Here is a 26,957-nt window from a genome sequence, read left to right on the forward strand (position 1 = left end):
TTAGACTCATGTTATATGATCTCAAAATTCCAATATGCCACTAAGGAATAATCTTGGTGGGAGGGCTGTGCATTTTTGAAGCATCACTCTTTCACATACTCAAGCTTCAATTTTTTTTCAGTAATATAAACAAAAAGCCTACATTTTGCTAAAGGAAAACTCATAGTTTCTCACATGTATGTGATACTTAGCCCAGAGCATTAAATAACCTCAAATACTGCATAAGTTGACAATGCTATATTTCAGTGTAATTTAATTAAAATACTAATCTTAGGGGCTGTAGGAATAACTAAAGATGAATCAAAGATGGAGGGAGAAGGGATAGGAATCAGAATAAGAGCTACTAGTATAAACCCCACATAACATGATCTGAGTTTAAAGGGCAGCGAAAATACTCTGCAAAACAATAACCTGAGGACACAAAAACAAAATCCACATAAAGGAAAAAAAGACAACCAACAACAACAAAAAAAAAAAAAAAAAAAAACCCCAAACAAAAAAGGCAGGAAAATTCCCTTTATGAGCATGTCCAGCGAGCTTTATTGAAATAAGAGGTGATCAAGTGGTTCTATAATCCAAAGTGAAGTCTATTATCCAAAGTGAAGATCCCAGCACTTGCTGAAAAAAATTCAGCCCCCTTGAAAAGTAGAGAAGGTGAGCAGCTCAAGTGTTGAGTGTTAGAGCTCACCTCTGGAAAACCTTTGTTTGCATGTAGCTGATCACATGACAAATAGCTTCTGGAAATAGGCTCAGGCAAGATCCTCCAAGGGGAAATGTGTTGCACATTACATGGCCATCATCAGTAACAGGTAGTAAGTTTTTACATTTATCATATGCAGCATATTTAATATAAACATGGTTTTCCTGTTAGACAGAGGAGCAGAACACAAGTGTCTCAGAGAAAGTGTGCTCTGAGTTCCTCGGATTTTTCCCATGCACTTAACACCTGTGAGAAACATTAGAGGAACCAACACAAATTCCAAAAAATCATGTGACTGTAGTCACAGCAAGATACCAAGCCAAGACACTACAAAATAGATCCTCAAATGTTTTTTTTCAAGCACTTAAAAAAACCCCTCAAATTCCTTTATCCCAGGCACTTTGCTTCTCTGCATGGATGTAGCAAAACCTTTCTCTCACGTGGTTTCTTATAAAATTACTAACTCAGCTGTAAAAAACACCTATTGCCCGCGGCACAAACATCAGTTTTTTGGTAAACAGAACATCCCAAGATTTTCCTTGCTTGATCTTTTCTGTGATGAGTATTAATAGGTACTTTTGTTCTCCAAATGCTTCTTTTCCTGACCTTTTTAAAAAGACTTTGGCAGTTAATTCAACTTCACTAATTATATGCTAATTTTTGTATGTGGTTTCTGATTTTACATACAATTTCTACTGTTGCAAAGCTTGTGTTTTCATCAACAGATATTGCTGAATGCAAAATAAAGCTATATGATCAAGTTGTCTTAATGAGCAGTATTAACTGGAGAGAGCCTGCACAGAGAGCATAAACCCCAGATTTCAAACTGCATTTGTTACCCACACTTTTACAGAAGTGCATGCCTAATTCCTATACAGACAGAACTTTAAATCCATGCTAAAGGGTTGTATTAAATGCCTGAAGATACCTGCAGATGTTTTTTGTAGCCTCACAACACTACTTTACAGTCTTTAATTTCTGTTAAGCATATTTAACTAATTTTGCCTATTAATGCTGTGTCATCTGAGAGGAAACTTCTCAAACAACTCTCTCCCTATGACATCTCTGAGTTCTTTTGACACGTTTCATATGCTGATTCTGAAAACCTGGTATTTGCACTGATTACCCGCCCTAAAATCTAAATTGGGAAGAACAGAGCTGGGGGAGGTGACTTAGATGTGCACTGAACTCAGAAAGTAACCTGAACAAAGCCATTGGTAAATGCCTCAAATACCACACAGCAGATATCAATAGCTGCAGCATTAAGATAAAGACATCTTGGTGACCTGGGGGACAAATGACCAAGTCATACTGCTTGTAGACAGCAGTATCAATGTGTTCCAAAATTAGCACTACATATACTACTAAATGCAAAATCACCAGGAGTGGGGATTAACATCAGCCAGCTTCTTAAGAACAATTTTTCCACTTACACAGCAATTTAATAATCTTAATGGTGAGAGGAACTGAGCTGCCATGACTATCAGCTAATTGCATTAACATGTACAAAACACCATAAAAATTTCATGCAACATCTGTTTAGCAACCATTCATCATGGACATGTTAACAAAATCCATTATTTGCACCACTCCATCAACTACCAGAAATCATATATCCTTTGCTGTTGCCAGCTTATTTAAAGTTTTTAGTATCTACAACTAGCAGGTTATCTGAATGCTCCTAAACACAGAATTAAAACAAAATAATATTAATTTTTGTAAAAAATATGGTTTCAGGCTTTATTGTAAATGCAAAAGTCACCCAGACCCATTCATATGCAAAAGGCTCAGTATTACAGTTTCTAAAGCCCAGACATTAAGCCAAGATGAAGGCTTTCTTGTTAACCAGAATTACCTCAGGACAATGGGCCCTAAAAGCCATAAGAAGTTAAAAATATCATAGTAGTAAAAAAAAGAGGTTATTAAGTTCTACATAAATGTACTGCTCCCATTGGATGTCCATCAGTCAAGGATGAGAGCATCCAGACTGCACTGTCCATGTCCAGGGTACATCTTCTCCCCTTGGGAAACACTCTATCTTCCACCAGAACGCAAATTCTGTGAGTGGCACTCTAGCAGGCACTGCTTTCTGCCACTCATCTCACTTCAAAGCAGTCAGATACATTTAACTGACACCTCTTCAAATCTTTTTCATCAGCTTCATCAAGGCTGAAAGTGTCACCAGAGCATTAATTCCATCACCCTTGGTGGGTCATTTCATCACCCTATGTGCCACATCTACAAGTAAGAGTTCTATTTCCCTACAGAAACATTTCAGTGACTTGGAGCTAGACCTTACTGGAGTAACCTGTGCAGTTTTTGACATCAACTCTATTGAGATTACATGAGAAATCTGAAAACAATTCCTCGTCTCCCAAAGGTACACCAAAACCCTCCTAAAGAAACTATCAGAGCCAAAATGACTTTTTATGCATGAAATATGCATTGAAATTATTAGCAGACTTAAGACAGTTAAAGCTACAAAGTATTTTTAAAAAGACTATTTGATATTCATCATTGTTCTCACTATTTTCCTGTCCAAGAATAAAGAGATATATGACAAAAAAAGTCTGTGATGACTCTCCTCAGACTTCTTCAGTCATCTCAAAGAGAAACAAAAACAACCTTTCCTCTCCCCCCACACCAAATCTAAGAGATGAAAAACATTAGTTACAAAAATCAGTCCAAAATTGTGGATTTTGTGGTAGTGAAACAGATTTTGCCATTTTAAATAGTGCTCAGAACACTGCATGTGTAGGGTCTTTTTAAAAATTATTTTGCTATATTAACACTTCCTCTGAAACCACATTCTGAATGTGCTCCATCTGATAACTGTGCAATGCAGAAATTATACACTTGGAAAACTCATTATAAGATGACAGCATTATGTTAATGTGTACTAAAAATTACTACAAGTTGTAACTTCAAATTTCCCTGCCTCCCCCCTCCAAAAAGAAAAAAACAAAAAAGGAAAAAAAAATCAGCATGCACTTCTGCATTAAGCATCTTTTGGCTTTTTTTTTTTTTTTGCCAAGAAGTATGATTTAATAAGATAATACATTGTTGACTCACCACAGCATGTGCTATGTGTCATCTATAGGAAATAGTTCAAAGGCATCAACTTCATGCATAGGTTGCCATAGCTGATATTTGAGTCTGGCCTGCTGTTGGTACAGGTTTCTAATACTAGCCCTAAGCACAAAAAAAGAGAAAGAAATATTTGGGGTTTATTTCTCAAGTCTGATTGACACAGAAGTTTTCAGAAAACTAAATTAACCTGGAATATCAATATCTGCACATTATATAACAAAGAATTTAGATTTTCCTCTGATAATACCATAATGCATCCCATTCAGGCAGTATCTGTACCATAAATTTCCTTTCTTCCACTCAAAGAAGAAAGGCAGGAGACAGAAAAAAATGCAGAATAAAGTGCTGTTTAAATGGGAGAAGTGTGTCACAGTTATTCCCCCATCAGTAAAAAAAAGGAAAAAAAAAAAATCAAGGCCTTAGTGCTCAAGAGCACACGTTCAAGACTGTTCAAATTGAAACAGATGGCACTAAAAAAAAACCTACATAAAACTGATCTAAAATAATTCTTTTTGTTTCTATACTCTCTATCTTTCTCAGGCCAGATCTTGAAATTTTTCTTTGAAATGAGGAAGAGCAGAAACGTTACCTATAACAAGTCGAGATATGGACACAATCACCTGCCACCAATACTAGGGGATGGAAATTAAATTTGACTTGTGACATTATTAACAACTTGAAAAATTGTGTGATATGGATATATATATATAGGCATCAGGAAAGGCCTGTGAATTAATGCTGTTTATCAAATAAGCATCCTCTTAAAAACAAATAACAAAGCATGTGACAAAAAAGTATAACTGACAAAGCACATGCAGGCAAGAAACCTACAGACAACCTCAAGAACTGCAGGAAAAAGCAAATGCTGTGGTATTAAGATAGTGAATAAGAGAAGTAAAAATCAAACATGGTGTTTTGGAACCTAACCAGTGAAAAAAATGAAGTGATAACTTTTAAGTATAAGGTTTGACCTGTATCCTAACATGCTTTCAAGTACCTGAGAACTAAAACTTTGTACTAAGAACAGAAAATGAAAAATCCTCATGAGAAAACAACTCCTTAACAAAAAAGAGCCCAACTCAGGCTCCTGAAATCCCACCCTCAAATTACAGTTCCTAATTTGCTGGCCTATTGACCTCTTAGTGTAGAATCCTGGCGAAGCAGCTATTGACTTGACTGGAAGTCCCTTCTCCAACTTTTACTGATGATTACCTCACAAAAGTCCTGAGAGCGTCCAACAGACTCCAAGATGGGTGTTAGATCAGGTCCTAACACATCCCAGATTTCCCATGTCACTGCTGTGATGTGAGCAAGGGCTGCACTCACAGGGTCATCAACATGGTCTTGCTCTTGGATGGGAGAAAAGCCCAGAACCTGCCTGAAAACACAACAGTGGCTTTTCCTTTTTCTTGATGTAAAAAGACACTGCCTTGTGCTCCAGGCATAGTCAGGAAGATCCTAGAGCACACTAAAGCTCATGAATTCACATCCTTTGTGCAGAAATGAACCCGAGAACATGCCACCATCACTAGGGAGTTCACACACTGAAACTTCTACCCTAAATCTCACTGTTTAAAAAAACATTAAGACTGGAACATTTTGGGATTTGAATTCCCCGCCCTTCTCTTCTAACAGCTAGCCAAGATTGACTCTAAAGCTTGCTAACAAAGCTACAGCTATCAGGCTAAAACACAGTAGAGCAGCTTAAGAAGAACTGTGTGACTTTGATAAACAGTGGAGAGGGGACCAGGAAATTCCACCCCATCTCCTCTACTGCCTTTGATTTCTACTTTAATCACTGGTGGTCCTTTCATGAGGGTTCATTTTCCTTGCAAGTAGCCTTCAAAACGGTAAGTGTCCAAGAATCATAGAAAAGGAGTATACACACACATACACTGAATATATATATAATATATATATATTGAATATATATATGTTATATATTCAGTATATATATATAATATTTAATATAGTATATATATTAGTGTATGTATATATATCCATATATATTATATATAATATATACATATTCAGTATTGTAGGTTCAATGAAGACTCTCTCCTTTACTCCTGATGACATAACAGAGCAGCAAGTATGATGATTCTGCAATCACTAGGCTTTCAGAACATAATTTCTAGTACTGCTATTAATGTAAGCTCAAAATGTAATCACTAGAATGGGAGAGGCTACGAGTATGGAATGCTTGTGACAAAACCCCCAAAAATGACAAAAACCCCAAAAATTTACTAGGATTTGAAAATTTACCAACAAGCCAGTGATATTTTTTGTAATTTGGAATTGTGCAAGGAACTGGGTACTATCTACTGAACAACAGTTTAAGAGATTGCCAGTTTTAAAGCTGGAGGCCTTTCCCTAAATGCAGCTTTTCTCTCTTCCAGGTCTTAAGAAAATTATGATGCTGTCTGCAAAAGCAATGCTAAAATCACCCTCCTTTGGGCCTGCTTTAGCCTTCCTTTAAATTGGATGAATTTTGCAATGAACTGTAAACTACAATGAACTTTATGACCTTCTCCAATACCATGGCAGTGAAATTTTGATAACTCTATCTTTGCTTTCCCAAGCCAGATTTGTTACTGTAACACTGTTTGAAGGTGTATTGATCCAGTACTGTTAAATCACTAAAAAACAGCTGCAAACATGCCAGCCGCTGACAGCAGGGGAAAAAACCCCAAACCTACAAGAAAACACTCATCCCTGTCATCTGCTCATAGAAATCTGTGTGTGCACTGAAGGAGCTTTTTAACAATGAGAAGGACATTTTCCAAGGAGGCAGACAGGCAGCTAAGTTAACTTATTTTTCATGGTAAGTGATTTCTGTCCTTATCCTATTTAGGAACATCCTTGTAATCTTAACCCTCCTCAAGAACACCATAATTACAACAGGACCCTGAAAAATTACACATACTCTGAAACAGCAGGAGAGAGCCATGAGCAAGACTGCAGTTTATTGAGAGTCAGGGAAAAAGAATATTGTTTAATGGCTGAGGTCAAATCACCTTTGTCGTTCACATCCGCATCCCTGTAAGACAAAGTCATTAGCTGAGCCAGCTGAAAGGGTATTCCTGTGCCACCATTCCTAGCAGGAAGAGAGCAGACAGCCAGAGGACCACAGAAAAAAATATTGCTCCAGTGCTCCTGACCAGTGATTACACAGCATTGTACTGCAAGAAGGTGGAAATAGCGGGGGTTTGGTGCACCCCATTTTCCCCAAGGCATGGGGAATGAACACAGGTTACACATGGGAAAAGACAAACATCCCTGTGCCATACCTGCACCAGCCTGGTCTGTCTTTACCCTTCTCTTTTGCTAAAGCTGGGCTTGCAGGACAACCTCTGTGTCCTCCATCAAGCTGATTTCAGACTCCCCTGATTAGTTACAATATACTTATTTGCATGTTCCTCCCAATACATTTCTACTCTGTGCCATAATTTCCCTCAAAATTTGTATTTCCACATAGTGTCGGTTTGCCCCTGTAGAAGTCTCTGATAAAACTTACAGTGAACATATCAGAGGAGGGGAAAGTTGCACTGAGATATCAGAAAGCTCTGCAGCAAAAGGAGCCCATGTAAACAAGCTGACAATCCCCCAGCACACGAATGCTGTGAAACATGCCCATCATGGTTCACTGGGAGCACAGCCTGCTTACTAAACAATGCTGTAACACTTAACTATCCAAGGCAAATTTCTATTATTTCTAATAATGTCACTCTGCTCTAAAAAACAAAACCAACATTTCATCCTGTAGCAGTAGCTTTTTCTGCCAGAGGATCTCCCTGCAAAGCAACATTGATTTCACTGCAGCATCTACAGATTGTTAATTCTCTTTTGCAAAATAACTGGCCCATAGCTTGCTGTAAACACTTCTCCTGAAAGCTCTGTAGTTCTGTTAAACCCAGTGGGCTGAGTTGTTCACTTGAATCCAAGTAATGTGGAAGAGTGATGATTAAAGGCTACTTTCTTAAAAACAACCCCCAACCCCACATCCAACAAGGTCTGTCAAACATTTCCACATACACACTTTTTTTTTTTGGCATTCAATCACTCCGCAAAAGGCCAAGACTTCTGTCCTCTGAATCTTCCAGCACCCTGTCCTCTCTTTATTTTTCCACACTGAAATTTTCCACAGCTGTTTATGGATGGATTACCATACACCCCTCACAACACCCTCATCTTCCTCCTGACCCGCAAGCCAGGGCACCTCCTTCCCCCCAAAGCCCGCGGGCAGGGTTCGAGGCGATGAGGCAGAGTAAAGCCCGGTGTTTACAGGAGCCAGCTGGTGAAGCAGCAGCAGCAGCACCACAGTGCCGTGCCCGGCGTGCCCCTGCCCCGCTCGCACTGTCACCCACAGCGCCCAACGCCAACGCTGGTACCCACCCGCACAGACAGGAAAATGATGCTCCTCCGGCCACAAAATGGACAGGTGCAACCTCCTTGCTTCGCTTAGCTGTTCACTTCATTAACCTCTCTCTCTCCCCCTCTCCCCTGCTTTAATATTTTTTTTTTCCTCCTCAAGCAGCAATCAATATTCATCACCCCACCCTGCGAAAGCAGTTAGTCAAAGAATATTAGCATCAGCCACCTACCATTCCTTGCTCGCCAGCTATTCTCCTCGTCCAGAAACCTTTTCCCCAAACTGCGACTTTAGGTGGTATTTTAAAATCACATTCCAAACAGTGCCGAGGAAAAAAAATGGGCTATTTATAACAATACAGGGGGGGGGGGGGGAAGGAAAAAAAGGAAAAGAAAAAAAAAAAAAGATGGGCAGTTGGTTTCAAGGTAAATCACCGTTTTCCTTTAAAGAACTGAATAAAAGCCTGGGGAAGAGGGTAGAAGAGAACAGAAAAAGGGGAGGCAAAATGTCTGATAATAATGAAATAAAAGGGGAGGGGGGGAAGAGTGGCTTGCTGAATCACGCTCTTTCACTGCCTGGAAACCATTGTGCAGCGTGATGCTGGCTGTACCATTGTGGAACCTACCAGAGGAGACAGGCAGAGAGCTTGGGGAATGGGGCTGCTATGGCAACTGAAAGGAGCACACATGACGTCAAAGCACACAGAGGTCTCGCAGGGGGAGGGAGAGAAAAATCTAATCTGCAGCCACAGCCACAGTATCTCCTGGAGAATCAGGGGATAGAGCAGCCTGCAAAGGGAAGCTGAGCAGCCTCCTGTAGCACTCACCAGCAGCAGCAGCAGCTCAGACATCTGCAGTACAGAGGAAAGAGGTAATAGCAGTGTGGATCTGCTCTTTCATTTACATTACCTGCTAGACAAAGGCTTAAATGCTCATCACCCTAAAAAATGCAAACATCTTTAAAATTCAATCAAGCTTCAGCCTGGGAGAGGGATTTAAAAAAATAATAAAATTACAACACATCTTGTCCACAGCTATGGAACACAGATACTGCTCGAATGAACAAGCAGTGCAACTCTCTGAGTCCCTCAGAAGCTCAAGGACCTGCTAAAGATCTCCCCATCAGCAGTAGCCTCTGCCCACTGCTAGACTGCCACAAATCCCACTTCTAAAAACTACCACTGCACAGAGGAACTATTGCATTTTTTGCTCACAGAACCAAGCAGAGTTGGTGATGACTTCGGATGCCCTCCAGTTTAAAAACTGAGCAGATAACATTTCTTCTGCACATATCAAACTGCAGGATGCCTTCTCTCATCTGACATAAAACAGCAAAGAAAGTACACTGGAAGGCTACTACACGTCCATGAGATTTAGGCTGGTATAAGAGCTAGTCAGAAATATTATCATACAATCATAGAATGGTTTGAGTTGGGAGCAACCTTAAAGATCACCCAGTTCAAATATCCCTGGGCAGGGATGTCATTGATTTGACCAGATTGCTCAGAGCCCCACCCAACCTGGACTTGCACATTGCCAGGGATGGGACATCCATTCTTTCATTCATCTTTCATCCATCCACACATCATTCTTAATATCTAAGCTAAACTTGCTCTCTTTCAGTTTTAAGCCATTCCCCCTCGTCCCATCACTCCAGGCCCTTGTAAAAAGTTCCTCTCCATCCTTCCTGTAGGCTCCCTTCCAGTTATAGAAGGCCACATTTAGGTCACCCCAAAGACTGCTCCAGTCTGAACAATCCCAATCCTTTTTGCCTTTCCTCCTATTACGGTGACATTCTATCTTGCCAAAAATACCCTTTCAAAGTACCAAACCATTTTCTTCAGTATATCAATTGCATTGGTCAAAAAGAACACCAAGGAACTCATGGCAGCATTCTGGCCACTGGTCTGAATACTCCACAGGTTTTAGCACACCCAGAGCCAAACACAGTCCTTTGTGACCAGGAACTCAAACACAGAGGTTATCTAACCCAGGCTGGGCAACTCCTGCTTTTCTCAGGGCCACTCAAATGCCTTTACCAGCCCATAATTGACAATATGGCATGGCACATATACATTTAAATCATTTAACCTAACTACAGACAGTGAAGTCAATAGCTGTGATGGGCCCCTGAGCTATTGGTTGCCCATTCTTGCCTACATATACCACTCCCCCTTCTCCATCAGCCTGTTTCTTAGTTTCTGGATGTGAAGGCTTTTGTTTTAATTCATGCATCATTCCTGCATACATAAATACATGCATGAAGGTCTGAACATATTTAGTTGCAGTGAGAAAAAATTCTATATTTCCAACTTTCACACAGCTGCCTTTCCCCCCCCCCATTTACCTAACAACTCCACCACAAGCCAACAGTCACCACAGAAAGGCCTCCCCACGCTCCACTTATTACCAAGAGAAGATGTGAACATGTCCTGCCATTGTCACCAGTGCCCTGTGGAGGCACAAAGGGCAGCAGGGCACAACTTCCACTGCAGTTTGTGAACACCTGCACAGTAGAAACAAGCAATAAGCCAGATACTTTTAATGTGTCAAGCTACTGGTCTCAGTACTGGTCTTCTTCAACAATTTACTATTAGGTAAAATACCAGGATGCAATTTCCTCTCTGAAAGATTTTTTTTTCTTAAAATATATCCATACACATTTTTCTGCATTACAAAAACATTCAGCATACAATAAATTTAAGTTTCATAGGAAAAATAAAACAAAAACAACAACCCACACTATTGTGTGAGTCAGGAAAATACCTTTGAAAATACCACCAACTGACCACTCACTGGTGCAGAAGGGATTAAGGGTGGCTGCTTCAGACATAATTACAGGAGTGGGGTTGGAGAAACAGAGAGGAGACAAAGAGCCTGATCTTCTGCAGCAGTGACAGAAGCTTTGGAGTACAATTAGGATACTTGCCCTTGAAACAGTGTATCTAAAATAGCGGTTTTCCAAATGCTTCTTTTCCCAATCAAGGGATGATTCTTCCTCAAGCTCAACACCAATTCTCTCCACATTCATCTCAGGTGATTAGTGTCCTCCCAAGACGCTTTACTGGCTGGGCCAAGATACAGCAAGGTGCCACAAAATGCATTCCACACTGGAATCAGGCCTCAGCTAAACACCGTAATGGCCTGACACAGTGCATCAGACTGGCATCCGACAATTTAAACAGATCATTTTTGGCACCAGTTTCCCAGAATAGCTGCCCCAGTCTTAACTGGTGGCAATGCTCTCTGTGGCAGGTGAGGCCAGAAGTGGCTATGGTCTAAATTTAAGGTCAACTGGACGTGAGCAGATGTTCACAGCACAAAATTAGCTACAAAGGTCACAACGAGCCAACTAAATTAATTTCAGGTAAGATCTTGGACCTCCTCTTTGTGCCTCTAAAGCATTCAGTGTTGGTCCTCCTTAGTAAAAAATAATTCCACTTCAAAGGCAAATTCTACATACAATTTGTATCCCAGGAGATGAAAGCTGGACTGTACCTCTGTCACTGATTTTCATGAGAGACAGCGGGAACACATTTCTCCCAGAGCCTGCTGCATGGATGACTGAATGTAGCAACTCCTGAATTGCCACAGTTTGTAATCCAGCCCATCAAAGCAATCTGAACTTGGTGATGGCTTCATACAGTTGTTGCAAACTGTGATGGTTTAAGAGCTGCCACACGCCCCCTTCAGCTCGGCCTGCCTTACAGGGGTCATATTGCTCTGAATCACATTAAATTAAAGCCACTACAATAAAATCCTAGTGAGCAAGCATCTTCATGTTTTAAGGCATAAAGCAACAAACCAATCTCTGAACAAATTCTTCCACCCAAGTCAGTGCTACAGCCAGGACTAAGGGATTTCTCAACATCACTTTCAGCCAAAGATTTTTATGATTCCAGCCTGATGCAATGCTGCACTGTCCAGTGGAACAGTGAACAGGCTCTCCATGGATCCAGCCACTGCTGTTCTCCCCAGGTATGTACCCACTGTACACGAAATCCAAGCGTGTCTTTGTTCCAAAACTATTCTTCAAGAAGGGTGCAATATAACAAACTCTTGTTTTGCAGCTCTCCTTTGTCTGCCATACAACCCTCTACTGTACTGAACTTCTCCGCTAGTTTTTAACAAAATCCAAAAATTTGCAATGCTTTCTTATTCAGTCTCATTATCAAGGAAAAATTACTGATGAAGGTTGACCTGGACTTTACCCCAGACAAAAGAAATAATAATCTTGGATTTTGTGTTCAACTCCATCAAGAGACCTTCAAAGCCATTATATTTTCTACATTGTTATTATGTCAATGGTTGAGAAAGGCTTTAAAAAATGGAAGAAAGCTACACATACTCCTCAAACTCTTTCATGCCCTTTCCTCCCACTACCTCTTCACTGCTACTTCATAAAGAAGTGGACATTTTAACCTCAGGATTTCTCTTACTTTGTTACGCAGATGGACAAATGTAACAGAACTAAACTGAGATGGAATATTAACTATGATCAGCATCATGACAGCTTTCTATATAACTCTGAGGGGGTAAAGCACAATCTAAACCTTCCTGTTACCTTCCTGAGGCCTGACCCACACAGAGATGCTGCAATTACAAAGCGTAATTGGAGACAAAGCCGGATAACTGAGAACAGGCAGTGATATCACAGGGCAGGGCACGGCTCTTGGACAAGTCCACTTGATTCATTTATTCACAGGGGAGGTTTTAAGTGAAAGAAACAGTGAATCAACACAAGAGATGCACTCAGAAGAATTCTTAAAAGACAGACTGATTAGCAATAAGCAATCTAAGGAGTTGCACCAATCTTTTGCTTGTACTTTGTACAAACAAGAACAAAATCCAGCAGATATCTGACCAAAATGCATTATTTTAGATACTGAAATCCTAGCTTAGATGTAGTAGAGAATAAGAGCAAATTCAGAAAAAATGGTTCTTCAAGTCAAGAGTGCTTTTCATTACCCACACAGTCCTAAATCAAATCTAAGATAGGACAAAACAAATCTTAGCAGATATGCATTGAGCAGCAAAACCACAGGCAGTAACACAGGGGAAATGTGCACATAAATGCATGCACATGAATACACAAAATTGAAGGGTTCAAGCTTTTATATTCATCAACATTAGAAAAAGGATGTCGGGATAGCAAGCCCATAAACATGAAACAGTAAGATGCACACATGTCACCAGCAGTTATTTAGATGTACAAACCTGGACTGTTAAATACTTACTTCAGTAAAGGGAATGAACTTAACAAATAACTTCAAGCATCCAAGTGTTAGAGAAACAGGACTGTCTCACTGTACATGAAACTATTTCATCTGTACCTTCAATTACTGCATCGTTATGAAAAATATTTTACTACTTATTTGATGACACACATATCAAAATAATAACTTTGGCACACAATAATACTGCTGCCAATTTTGAAACTGCTTTGTCTGCTGTCAAGGGCTGCATGTCCTGTAAAACTCTAGCAAATAAATGTACCCTAAAACACACTAATATAATTTTGAATAAATTTATCATGGATGTTTTATTGCTCTAATGATACAAAACATTACATAAAGTGCTAAAGGTGCCATAAACCAAATGCTCACTATGAAAAAGAAAACAACCTTAATTCTAAATTGCCATCTGAAGGTAATGCCATGAACTGCTCAACTCTTATTAATTTTAAAAATTGCCATTTCCTGTATTCAGTAATTCTTCCAGAGCGCATGATTTCATGCTCAATTTTCCCTGCAGAGATCCATAAGGCATGTATGAAGGATTCAATTACAAATGATTCCAGTACAATAGAGCACTAAACAGAATTTAAACTTGTTTCAGCATGCAAACAAAGAGAAACCAGTCCCTCCCCCAAATGAGTACATTCCCCATTTACATAACATGAATGCACAGCCATCGTTTACAACATTTCACAGGTTTACCTGAAAACCAGGACACACTTCCAGCTGACTCCTGTGAAAAATTCCACACTGTCAGTTCACTTTGCTACGACCATAAAACTGAATCAGACTGTGACAGATGGTGTCCAGCCTGTCTGAAGATATTATCTGCTGTATAAATATTGATGATTTCAATAAGTTGTGCTCCAAATATACATTTTGAAACCATACAGATTCCTATCTTGAGCTAACAGTAAAAGCTTTGGCTATATTACCATGACAACAGTATGGCAGTAGTAGTTCCCCAAGGTAGGATTTAGAAGATATGGGCCAAATAATTCTCTTGGCTAAAAATGTTGTATTCAAACTTACTGAAATGGGAAAATAATGCATTAGTAGATTTAGTGAACTACATGGATTTCAGCACCCTGCTGAGACATGGATCAACCTCCTCTGCTACTGAAAACTCTGGCTCCTGGGTTGCTTCAGAAGCTTTTAATATACTGCCTTTTCTTATAAAATCTTTCTTGGTACATTACCTGCTTGGGTATTGTTTCATTTCTCAAATTTAATTCTCACATATGAGCTTGGACCACTCATCGATTTCTTTTTCTCAAGCTCACCAGGTGATGTTTTCACTTACCAAGTCCTGATTACACATTTCTTGCACATAAGCAACTCTCTGCTCCCACAAGGAAACCAAACAGTTCCAACTAAGACTACACACTAAGACTATATAACGTCAGAATTAGAAGTGCATGATTTTTTTTTTTTAAAGGAATTGGGCTGACTGCCTCCATGCACTTGATTCCCCCAAGTATTTTTTCCAAATATGTGATTTCAAAGGTGTTCTTGTTCCCCTTTGGAAACAGAGTGATCACAAAACGGAAAAAGCATTTTTGGATGTTGTATTTTATCTTAGCCCTGACCCAAGAAATAGGTCAGAAAGGTTTCACTAAACTAGGGAGTTGTAAGGGCTGTAGCTCATAGAGACAGAAACTAGCCCCAAGGACTCAGCACTGCCTGTGAGTTAAAAAGAAGTAGAACAGCCAAACTTTCATTTGATTTGTACAAATTTCATTCACAGCAAAACACAGCGAGATAAGGCAGGGCAGCTGCCCAGCGCAACATCCATGAGATGCACCATCTCAAAGCATGTAAAAATTCCCTCCACCACTCCTGCTTTCCACACTTGATGCCTCAGGAATGCTTGTGATGCTCTCAAACGCTGGACAAAGGCAGGAGAGTGTGAATTACACATGATGCTGCACCAGCACCTGCATGAACCCTTCCCACCTGAGGCAGCCCTGCCCAAGGGAGCCTTGGCTGCCCCACCTCAGCAGGAGCAGCTCACCTGCATCCTCTGTGCCACACAGGCTGGCGTGGGGCTGAGAAACCACATTTCCTCTCCCTCCCACAGCTCCTCACGTAATCCAAGGCCCCTGTTGGAATGGGTACAAACACAATTTAACGTCACACTCGGATCCTGTTTGCCAAGACACATCTGAAGATAAACAGAACAAGACCCTTGGGGTTGTTGCTTCCATGGCATGCTCAGATGCTGCTGTCATACAGCAATGTGCAGGTCTGTCAAAGCTACACTTTAAACACCATATTTCAATATTGATTCTGGAACAAAGCAGCAGCTAAGTGAGGACAATGCACAAACTGGCTCTGCTGAACAGCTCCATAATTGCCCAAAGATGCAGAACAGAGATGTGAAAAGAGAGTAATTCCAAGGCAGCACATTTCAATTTTAGAATTGAAGTAATAGCTCAGATATAACAGAGCTATTCATGTTTTCCAGGCATTCTCATTCCACTTAGGCATTGTTCATGCTTCTAGTCCTTCCCCTTCATCATTGCCTCAGCATTCTTCATTTCATCCCGCCCTATTGCAAAGAAGGCTCAGAAACAGCAAGAAAAAAACAAAACCCCAAACCCCCAAAAATTTATACACTCATGAAAATCCTGCCAAGGCCAGAGAAACATAAGGATCCTGATCTGTTACCTCACTGAAAAAATAGAGAGATGGTGTGATCAATGACTGTTTTTCTACACTGGAATAAATTATCTGATCTAGGCAGTCATGTAATCTTGTAAATCAGGGTAAACCTACAGCCAGCAATTGGAATATCAATCTAGGCAAAGCTGGAAAATAAAAAAATTTAAAAAAAGAGTCCATAACACCATGTTCTGAAAGTTATGCCAAAACTGGCAGGCCTCAGTCTAATACTGCATTATTTCTGCTGACAGGAAAGTCAAGACCATAACCTGCCTCAAGGTTTAAAGACTTAGACAACCACTTCTGTTGACTGAGAATAGTTGGCAGAGGCCAGTTCTCAAAGGATTATTCTTATAACTGATCTAATTTCATCACTGAAGAGGGACTGCAACATCTAAAGATGTTTATGGTGAGGAAGAGGCAAAATATTCCTATTTATTAAGTCAAAAGGAAGTTAAGAAAGTTTGAAATTCAGGACTGATACCTACTGAAATAGACTACTGACTGCTGGAAATCAAAAACAGAACCAAAGTCAGTATCTGCAGAAAATTCTATGATCTGCCTTCAAGAGAGAAAGAGAGGCTCTAAATCATAGTTCAGCAACTGGCCATTTTAGAGAAGGAAATAACACTGGGTATCTGTATTTGAGACCTAAGAATTAACATACTGTGGGGATTGTTATCATTATATGGCAAGATGCGGCCGGGCGTATGTGGCCACCAGCGCGAAATCCGGCTAGCTGAAGGTTAGTGGCCGACACCTCAGCTGCGTGGAAGCCAGCCCCCCTTGGCGTCTTGGCCTCGGGCTGAGCTAGATCGCAGGTTGGAATACGCGGCGCTGATGGGACGAGAAGAAGCAGGACACTTGCTGGGGGTGAAGGTCGGTTTATTGGATGACTTGGAAGCACCAACCAAGGATAGGCACCAACCAGCAAATGGCACAGAGGGAAGGGAGGAACAGGGTTTTAAAGAGAGGGGGTGGATAAGGGAGGGATCCACAGCTGACCAATGGGGAAAGGTATGGGGAGGAACTTAACATAATAGGCATACAAAAACATCCAATAAATACAAAGTAAAGGAGGGGCCCCGGGACCACAGCCAACCACAACCCCCAGAGAGAAGAAGGTTCTCGAAAGCTAGGAGGAGTGGGGGGTGATTGACTGGGCCCAGGGAGGGGGAAAAGTTTACATATGAGGAGGGATAGGGGAGGAGAAATTATATAACTTAACTGACTGACACTAACCGAGGGCGGGGGTTACTATGGAAACAAACTGCCAGGAGAGCTGTGGCGGGAAAACTGGGGAGGGCAGAACCATTTTACAGAAAAGGGGGGATACAATACATAAAATGGGGGAGCAATACAAAAAACTCAAACCACACACTAGAACAGCAAGAGTTCTATTACCATATTGCTAGAGTTTTCTACCTCCTTGATGTTTCTTGTAGGCAGCTCCTGTAGCACTGACTCTTCCTTATCCTCACAGTCACCAACTGACTCCAGTTTCCCTCAACCAACCAATCCACTCTTTTATAACACTCTTCGTCTTGGCTGCAGCTGTGGCCTGTTAACATCAGGCCTGTTCCCAATCTCTAATAATTAACCCAGCTGCAACTCTTTAGGGGGTAAGATTACTTTCTATACTACCTTTCTTTATCTATATTTTATTCGCCTACAGGGATGGATTTATCTACAGTGGTTCTTGCTGAGGGCCTCTACAAACTCCTGTTCCACCCTGTGTTTATTTTACTTGAGCTGAAATCCAGGACAAAACCCAGAAACACTTCTGACTGACACTTACCTGGCAGGTCTCTCTCCTGTGGTTTCCCCTCAGTGATATGTCTGATTTGCCCTGGACTCAAGCAAAACCAACACATTATGGAAATCATACACACTGAATCCAAACAACCCTCCTGGGTGACCTGGACTTCTTGCATCTTATGGAGCAGGATTCTGTCATCTCCTGGTGAGCACTTGATGGTATTTGAGACACCATTTGAAGGCCAGGACAACCTGCACAGGCTTGGACACCAAGGAGAGTTACATCGCTCCTGAACTAGCATCCAGATAACAAAGAAAATTCCCTGTGGCACTTCCCATGCCACTGGGATCTGTGTTTGTGCACCTGATTTGGGCTCCTCATGTCCTTGGACATCAACTCCCCACCAGTCTGCTGCTTATTGTCAGGTCCAAGTCAGGCTGCAATTTATGACACACTCCAACTTACCTTCCACCGTTATCACAGACAGATGGAGCAAGATAAAAACATGAAACTATGGCTTGGAAGACACCCATGAAACATCTCTTGTTTCCTCTCCTTTTGATCCCAGATTCTAGGTGTAATCTTGACATGGATTCCTCTCAAGCACAACACTTTTCCTCCCAAAACAAAGCACCAGGTGCCCCAGTGAATCCTTGTCAATCAGTGAAGCTCTTTCATCTGCATGCAGTGTCATTTAGAGTCATTACCAAGGCATTAAACCACCCAGCAGGTGACAGCTGACACACGTTCTGTAAAGTGGCTTTGGCATGAAAGACATTATAGGCATTAAAAAACATTACATTTAATACTGTAATATAACTATTATTAATAACATCACTTTGAACTGGTAGCACCTTCACATGAAGAATGTCACATTCATCTTTTCCTCAAATGGAAGATTCAGAAGAAAGAAACATTCTAATCTTTTTAAAAATTAATTCCTGAAATCAAGAAAAGTACTTGAAATTCCTATGAAATAATAGAATTAATCAGAAATTAGCGAGAAGGCCTCTTGAAGGAAACAAAAACATACATGATGGCAACCAAAAGTTATTCACAATGGACATCAGTGATCACTGCACAGATTCAATAAATCAAGTTTACATAAACAGAAATTATAGGGTGCTTCCATATCTTTGTTTCAAGTGACTTTTCTTAAGTAAAGTTTTAACAATTTCCAATTGCAAGCATATTTCTTAACCTCAGCACAGAAATAGCTGTGCTGTCTTTTGAGTGCTTCTGTAGGTATATAATCTTAACAATTGTTATAAAAAATTCAAAGCTGCTCCACTTTTGCATCTGGTCAGCCTTTTTTTTTTACCTTTAGGATAGAAATATATTTTGCCTATATCTTCAAACCAACAGTTCTCAAAGAATCTCATAACCTGCATTGTTGCAGGCAACTGCTTTCTGAAGAGGTGCTCTCATTAACACAGAAAATTCTTGGAAATGAGATGAGGAGTTCAAAGGTTTTTTCATGCTAACATGAAAAGGTTTTTTCATGCTAACAAAGCATGAAAAAGAAAACCAAATTACTATTACCAAGAGTTACCATTACTGCCAACAATAATGATCACATGGAAATTGATGCCAAAAGTAAGTAAATTTTAATTTTTAGTGGTTACCCAGCAAAGGTTTAAAATAATGACTTTTTTTTTTCAATTGGCAGTGAAGGATTGGGAAAGAAGACATGTGAAAAAAATCCAATTCTTCAAATGTTAACTGGAAAAGAAAGCATTGCCAATCCATGAAATTCCTATTAAAGTCATGACATTTCACTTCACTTTCCCCCTTAGACAACCAGCAAGGAAGAACAAATTCCAAAGTAATTTTAGCTTCTTTCCCATCACAGGAAAAAAATAAAAGAAGCGCACAACAGATGGACAAAATGCTATATAACGAAACCTTCATGCTGGGGACTGTACTCAATACGTGCCATAAATAGCCACCTCAAATCCGCCCCAGATCACTTCACCAAACCCAACATTTACTACAGAGCCTCTTGTAAAATCCCTGGGCTCAGTGAGGAACCTGCACACCTGGGAGTGGCCCACTGACACATCTGTCTTCCAGGCCTGGGGCTCTCTTGGATGGAATCCAGATCCCGAGCTGCGATCCAAGGCTTCCCGTACCACGTCTGGGGAGAAGCAGGCATCCCAGCCAAGCTTATCTAAAGCTGCAGGCGTGAAGGATGACAACCAGCCAGTTATCTCAGAGGAAGCACTTTCCACTGCACTTGATCCAAATTCCTGTCTCTGTCCAGAGCATGGACAGCCCAGGTCTCCTCTCACAATCCTGGGTGCCTGCAGCTGCTCTTTGAATGGCCAGAGAAGGACTCCTGCTTATTTTTGAAGTGCAGCTGGAAGAAGCACTTTTAGCTAACAGCTCAGTGGCATAACCACTTTCCCAGGCAGTGACAGGCTTGGATTCACTGCACAGAAGTGAATGCAAAACCCCAAAATCAGAAAAATAAAGCACAGGGGAAATTGTAGCATTAATATTCTCTGAAAAAAATCCCTTCAGCCAGGATTTTTCTCCTGGGAAGCTGAGAAGCCTCAGAGAAAAGGAAAACAATTATTATGTAATTTGCTTCTCCTGTGTTGTGCTCTGTGGAATGTGTCTGGAGATTGTTTCATTGGATTCTGGTGTGAGTTGTTTTGACTCTTTGGCCAATCAGGGCCAAGCTATGTCAGGACTCTGGAAAGAGTCACAAGTTTTCATTATTATCTTTCTAGCATTCAGTAAGTATCCTCTCTGTATTCTTTAGCATAGTATAGTATAGTATAATATAGTATAATATAATATCATATCATATCATATCGTAATATATTAACCTTCTGAGAACATGGGAGTCAGATTCATCATTCCTGCCTTCATTGGGCATTCCCAACAAACACAATAGGAAATAACTCACAGAATCACAGGGTTGGAAGAGACCTTCAAGCCACTGAGTCCAACCCAGCCCTAAAACCATGGCACTGAGTGCCACATCCAATCTTTTTTTAAACACATCCAGGGATGGTGACTCCACCACCTCCCCAGGCAGACCATTCCAGTACTTTATCACTTTTTCTGTAAAAAACTTTTTCCTAACATCCAGCCTATATTTCCCTTGGCACTGCTTGAGACTGTGTCTTCTGATTCTGTCAGCTGCTACCTGGAGAAAGAGACCAACCCCACCTGACTGCAGCCACCTTTCAGGAGATTGTGGAGAGTGATAGCATCACCCCTGAGTCTCCTTTTCTCCAGGCTAAACACCCCCAGCTCCCTCAGCCGTTCCTCACAGGGCTTGTGTTCCAAACTCACTTGTGCAGTTCTGCAAAAGTGGTAAAAGAGGATCCTTGAGTTTCTTCCTACGACTGTTTAAGAAGCAGTTTTTGGAGCATCAAAAAATAACTCAGACCTGTGGTGAATGTGCAAAGCCACTGAGATGGCAGGCGTTGCCTTTCACATCCCTCCCTCTCTCTGCTTTTCCTAAATAAAGTATTCCCAGCTGCAGCCACAAAGAACCCAGTTTAACTGATATGAATGTTTTCAGCTCTGCCCTATTTCTCAATCCCTACATTTAAGAGAGATGTAGGTGATTATCTCATCTGATACATACAGAAGGGCATAGAATTTCAGGCACCAAGATAAGGAAGTGATAAGGCTTTACAGCTTTGTGTGTTTAAAAACCCTCAGGTTGTGAACGCTTGTCCTTCTCACCACTGCTCTGAACAGCAGAGGGAGAATGAGAGATAAACCACAGACCAGCCTCAAAATTTCAAACAAGTGTCTTTGTTTTATCCTCAACTCCTAACAGCTGAAGATGAACCATTTATAAAAAATATTAGTCAAATATTAGATACATGATACTGTGGGTATGGTCCAGGTCATCTGATGGTTTCCAATTGCTGCAGACTGGATACCATTTTCCTAGTTTCATTATGTTTTCATTAACAACATCAGGTAAAAGTTACTACCAAATATTTTACTTCCTGCCCTAGAAAACAGTTATGTGCTATGCCTGAATGAAATAATCAAAAGCAAATTTTTTATAAATTATCCTATTGTTCCATTTCATAGTGCGTTCACTTTTTCCCTTCTGCTTTTTCTTGCATCCTTCATTTAAAACTTCATTACTTCAGAAAGTAGCAAACATTTTGAATTTAATTATTCCTGAAAATTGAGGTTTGGGGTTTTTTTCAATATTATTAAAGAAAGATTTTTAAGTAAAATGTTTATTGTCATTACAGAATAAACCAACAACAGCTACAAGACTGCTTCCATCAGCCCAGTGACCCCTGTTGAAGGGGATTGAAGCAGGTTGCCTTGGACAAGCTAAGAGGATGATTCAGATGTTTCTGGATGTGAGAGAGTAAATCAGACCCTTGGATAACTGAACCAACAAAACAATAAAGACAAACTTTAACTCCAATGATTGCCTTGATTTAGTATTAATGAAATATTACATTCGTTTGGGAGCTTTTATAACTACCCTAGCACTTGTGAATCTAGATTATTTAAACTGTTAATATCCTGGGTTACAATTCTTGATAACAGTTTGAAAATTGATCAGAATAGGCCTGTTCTGACGTGATCAACTGAGTGAAAAATGCCATTTTATAGTGGTTATCCTTGGGACTGGAGAGATTTCTTGTCAACAAAAACCTTGTTGTAACTCTCCCATCCTTTCCAGAACACAGAAATTTCAAACCTCAGCAACATTGAAACCTTGGTGCCTAAAAGAAAATGCTGAAAATACAGATTCCAGAAGTCCCTTTCTGTGCCCCTTAACATTTCTCTAGGCAGAGAGGCCATTTTTATTCAGCAGTGCTCATTGCTTTTCGCCAGCAATAACTTACCACAAGAGCACTTGGTCCATTTTCATCTTCACAGAAAACACCACAGTTCTGTGCAGCCACCACACTTTGTGAAACTGCATCTCTTCTTGAAAAGCCAGATCTAAACAAAAATAAACATTAATTATCTTATTTTTATATTTCCTATAAAATGCATGGAGAAATATAGCTATTTTTTTCCATTTTAATGTATTTTTCACATTTAGATCCATACATAGCGGCCCTTTCTATTCAGACACCAATATCACAAAAAAGCTAGCAAAAAACCTCACCTTACTTTTATTTGATCGTGTCATACATTTCAATTTCCACAAAAAAACCCATGGTCAGAATGGATTTTTTTTACTTCTAAATTCTTTGCAGGCATGCATTTTGCAGACATGTAAACAGGCAATGCAACCATCCACTACAAAATCTATTTTAGCCCATTTTGAGCAAGTCTTTTTTCCCCACCTGTCTCTACATGGGAAAGAAGGCCTCAAGTCAGTAAAGATTACAGTGAAGGAAATTGAAGGTACAATGGTTTCTGTTTCAGATTCCAAACTATTTATAAAATAGAATTTTAAAATGTTTTGTCTTGGAAGGGACCTTAAATATCATCTAGTTCCAACCCCCCTGCCATGGGCAGGGGCATCAAGTAGGATTTCAAAGGACCAACCATCATTTTAAAGCCATATTTATAGTCCAATGATCTTATTATAGACATGTTATAAAACTTTTCTGATTCCTACACAAATCCAAAGGTTTTTTTACAGCTGAGTATTGTATAATTTGACTTCCACTTGTGGGAAGAGAGACTTCGGGTTTCTATATTTTCCCAGGTATTCCAGAATGGCTGTGACTGCACATCAGCCTTGGGCTGGATGCCAACAGTGACCTGGTAGCACTGGGAGATCTCCAAGCTATTCCCTGATGCTCCTGCATAGTACATTGCACACACCACCACAACTGGTATTAAAAGGAGTTCTCCCTTGGGTCTAAGCTGGCCTACATTGCTGATCTTCTCCTTTTATCCCAGCACAGCATGAAATGTGGAGCAGCTTTGTAGCATTCACATTCTCTGAAAAAAATCCCTTCGCCCAGGATGTCTCTCCTGGGAAGCTGAGACGCCTCAGAGAAAAGGAAAACAACTCTTATCTCATTTGCTTCTCCTGTGTTGTGCTCACATGTGGAATGTGTTTGGAGATTGCTTACCCACAGATGATTGTTTCATTGGGTTCTGGTGTGAGTTGTTTGACTCTTTGGCCAATTGGTGCCAAGTTGTGTCGGGACTCTTTCCAGAGTCACGAGTTTTCATTATTATCTTTTTAGCATTCAGTAAGTATCTTTTCTGTGTTCTTTAGTATAGTTTAGCATAGCATTCTTTAATATAATATAGTATTATAAAGTATAAATGAGCCTCCTGAGAACATGGAGTCAGATGCATCATTCCTCCCTGCCATGGGGGACCCTGCAAATTCAATACAGCTCCACCACAAACTCCCCCACTCCTCTGCTGCCTTTCCATGCATACACACACACTATACAAATAAGTGGATATACTTAGATAACATAAATAAATTAGATAATATTGAACTACTGCTGCCATACCTTTGTATTCCCACCCACCTCTTCTTGCTCTGTGTGAGACCTCTGGGTCCATGCACACCTTCACACCCCACTGCTCTGTACCAGCACTGAGGGAACACACCAAGTAAGGAAAAGCCTCCCACTGACTCCAGCAGTGACACCTGGACAGGTCACAGTCCCTTGCCTGTGGCTCCAGCTGCTCCCCCCACCCAGGGCACAGCCTGCAGCTCCCACTGCAGCTGCTCACCGAGCTCCTGGCACTGTGGGGGTTCCTCAGCACAGGCAGATCTTGAGCATGGTGGAAACATCAAGGCCTCTGTTTTAAAGATTTAGCTATTTAAGAAAAAAAAAATCTCCCTTTCCATAGACTGGGGGCTGCACTTCTAAAGCACACGGGGCTTCATCTTGTCATTGAGTTTTGATTATGATCAGTGGAATGGGTGCACACTGCAAGCAGCATTCCACAGATTCACTGGCACCAGCACCTGTGTGCATATCAGCACAGCCATGTAAAGGAACTGGATAATACAAGCCTGGATAATACAACACCTGCAAAGGGCCCTTCCCATCCACAGGCAGAGCTGAAACAATTCAAGATCCCAGATAAAAGGTGTCAGGGAAGACAGACCTATTATTTATCACACAGCTAGCAAGACCAAATATAAAAGACTAACCAGTAGCCTTTCCAATCCCACACTGCCAGCTGGCACTAAATGATAAGTGAAAGCACTGCAAAGTGCTTTTTCCCTTGCTTTTATAACAGTGCAATTTTAGTATGTGGTGTATGGCACATTGCCATTTCCATTTTTTGAGTGCAAAAGCCTTGTACAGGGAACAGGGAGTGCAGCCAACACAACCAGATCCACTAAAACTTTGAACTAAAATTCATTCTTTGATGAGTGAGCAGCAAATGTTGGGGTTTGGGTTTTTGGTTAGTCTTCATGCTCAACAGTATGCATTTATTTGAACAAACTGTTAAAGCAAGCTTTTAATACAGGCATCATCACCAAGAGGTTCTCATTTATTTGCAACTCTGCCCAAATCGATTTTGCCAGAGGGATTCACAGCCAGCTATACACAAATTCTCCCAGCAGCAGCAGCATCCCTCACACTACAGTCCATAGGGATGGAGGCACAGGATTCAGAAATCCCAACACCAATGGACGACATGGGCTGCATTCAGCCCTATTATTTATTTATTTAGGAAGCCCTAATTGATTCACCCTTGCTGTATCCAGCCCCACATTCACAACCAGCCTACTCCAAGAGGTGAGCCTCAAGGACACAGTGGTTGCTGTTACAGACACCAGAGAAGGCTGTCTGACCAGTGTGCATACACTTTTGTCTGACCAGTGTGCATACAAGTAACTACTGATAGGATGGTGAGTGTTCACACTTATTTACTAATGCTGATACATTGCATTGTAGAAAGAAAAATCTCTTTGCTCCAACTTCATCCTGGGAATAACAATCAAAAAGAGAGTTGTAGTTACAAACCCAGCCAAATAGCAGGATGCAAGATTATTGGTGAATTTTACCTGCACACGATTATCTATGGGGGTTTTTTTATTATTTATTGTATTTGTGGCTCCGTGCAAGCATTTCCTCTTTCTGCATTTAAATCACTAACTAAGCAGGATAAAAAAGGTAGATTACATGACAGACTCCTTTCAAAACCTGGAGACTCCCAAGACCAGGCTAAGAAAACTGATAAGCAGGCTGGAAACCTGAAAATTCAGGGATAATAGCAGGGATTAAAAATAAACACATCTCAGAATAAGACTAATGCTATTGCATGTTGATATTGCAGAACTACATTGGCATAACAAAACACTAATGTTGGGGCCTGACTAAATTAACAGCTGCACTGCCTCTAAAATAAGACAACAATTACATTAAAAACCACTGCACACAGGGAGAAATGTTTTACAGAAAATATTGTTTTGTGACCATCTGCCTGTCAGTAAAACCAGCAGTCCCTTAAAGGTTTAAATAGGAAATTCCTTCCATCTCTGGCACCTGAATTCCCCCCTGAATGACACAGCTTAACTAAACCTCCTGAAACGAATACACTAAAAAATTATAATTCTGAATCTGGGGGGTTTAGTTTGGTGTCCAGTTAAACAATCATTTATATTACCTTCAATAAGTAAGAATAAAAATAATTCTTTTAAAAATGTTAGATGTTACCATGAGAAGTCATTCTAATAATTTTGAAATGTTTAAGGGAAAAGAATTTTCATATGTATAAATAGGGTACAGTGAAAAAAACTAAATGCTGTGGGCTATCAGATTGATGTTTTTAGTAGGTTTTGGTTCAAGTTTCTCAAAACATTGTGTTTTTTTGGTAAAACAAATTATTTTTAGGATCATTTGGAATGAAAATGCAAGATATAAGAAAACTTTTTTTTGGAGAGAAGATTAAACAATAATAAATCTTACTAATACACAATACTTTTTCACAAGATAATCCTACAAAAGTTCAAGACATACAATTAAAATAGGACTCAAAAAAGTTTAAATTTCCTTCTCCATATGAAACAGACAGTAATGGAATTGGAGTGCAACAGGACTATGGCAGCAATAAACAAAAAAAATTCCATAAACCAGAAAACACATCAGTTTTATAAAGGAAGATAGAATTGTACCTTAAAAGCTTCAAACCCAATATATAAATAATTTATCTTTTATATAATCAGGAATGCAACTTGGTTGTGCAATGCATA

At 40.2% G+C, this 26,957-nt stretch overlaps 1 protein-coding gene across 5 annotated transcripts in view; it reads right to left on the reverse strand.

Moving 5' to 3' along the window:
- MAPK10 (mitogen-activated protein kinase 10) overlaps positions 1-8,810 on the reverse strand; it is a 145,705-nt gene extending 136,895 nt beyond the window's left edge. The window contains exons 1-2 of one of the 5 annotated variants that reach the window (XM_005485328.4): positions 8,395-8,810; positions 3,773-3,892 (exon numbers count right to left, since the gene is read on the reverse strand). In XM_005485328.4, the coding sequence (XP_005485385.1) occupies positions 3,773-3,780 (8 nt within the window). In that variant the 5' untranslated portion in view covers positions 3,781-3,892; positions 8,395-8,810. Of the gene's footprint in view, positions 1-3,772; positions 3,893-8,185; positions 8,299-8,394 lie in introns of those variants that run through there. The other 4 variants (XM_014265829.3, XM_026792377.2, XM_074540826.1 and 1 more) reach the window with 4 other exon arrangements.
- Between the last annotated feature and the right edge of the window lie 18,147 nt (positions 8,811-26,957).

The sequence above is a fragment of the Zonotrichia albicollis genome, chromosome 5 (assembly GCF_047830755.1).
Source record: "Zonotrichia albicollis isolate bZonAlb1 chromosome 5, bZonAlb1.hap1, whole genome shotgun sequence".
Classification (NCBI taxonomy): domain Eukaryota; kingdom Metazoa; phylum Chordata; class Aves; order Passeriformes; family Passerellidae; genus Zonotrichia; species Zonotrichia albicollis.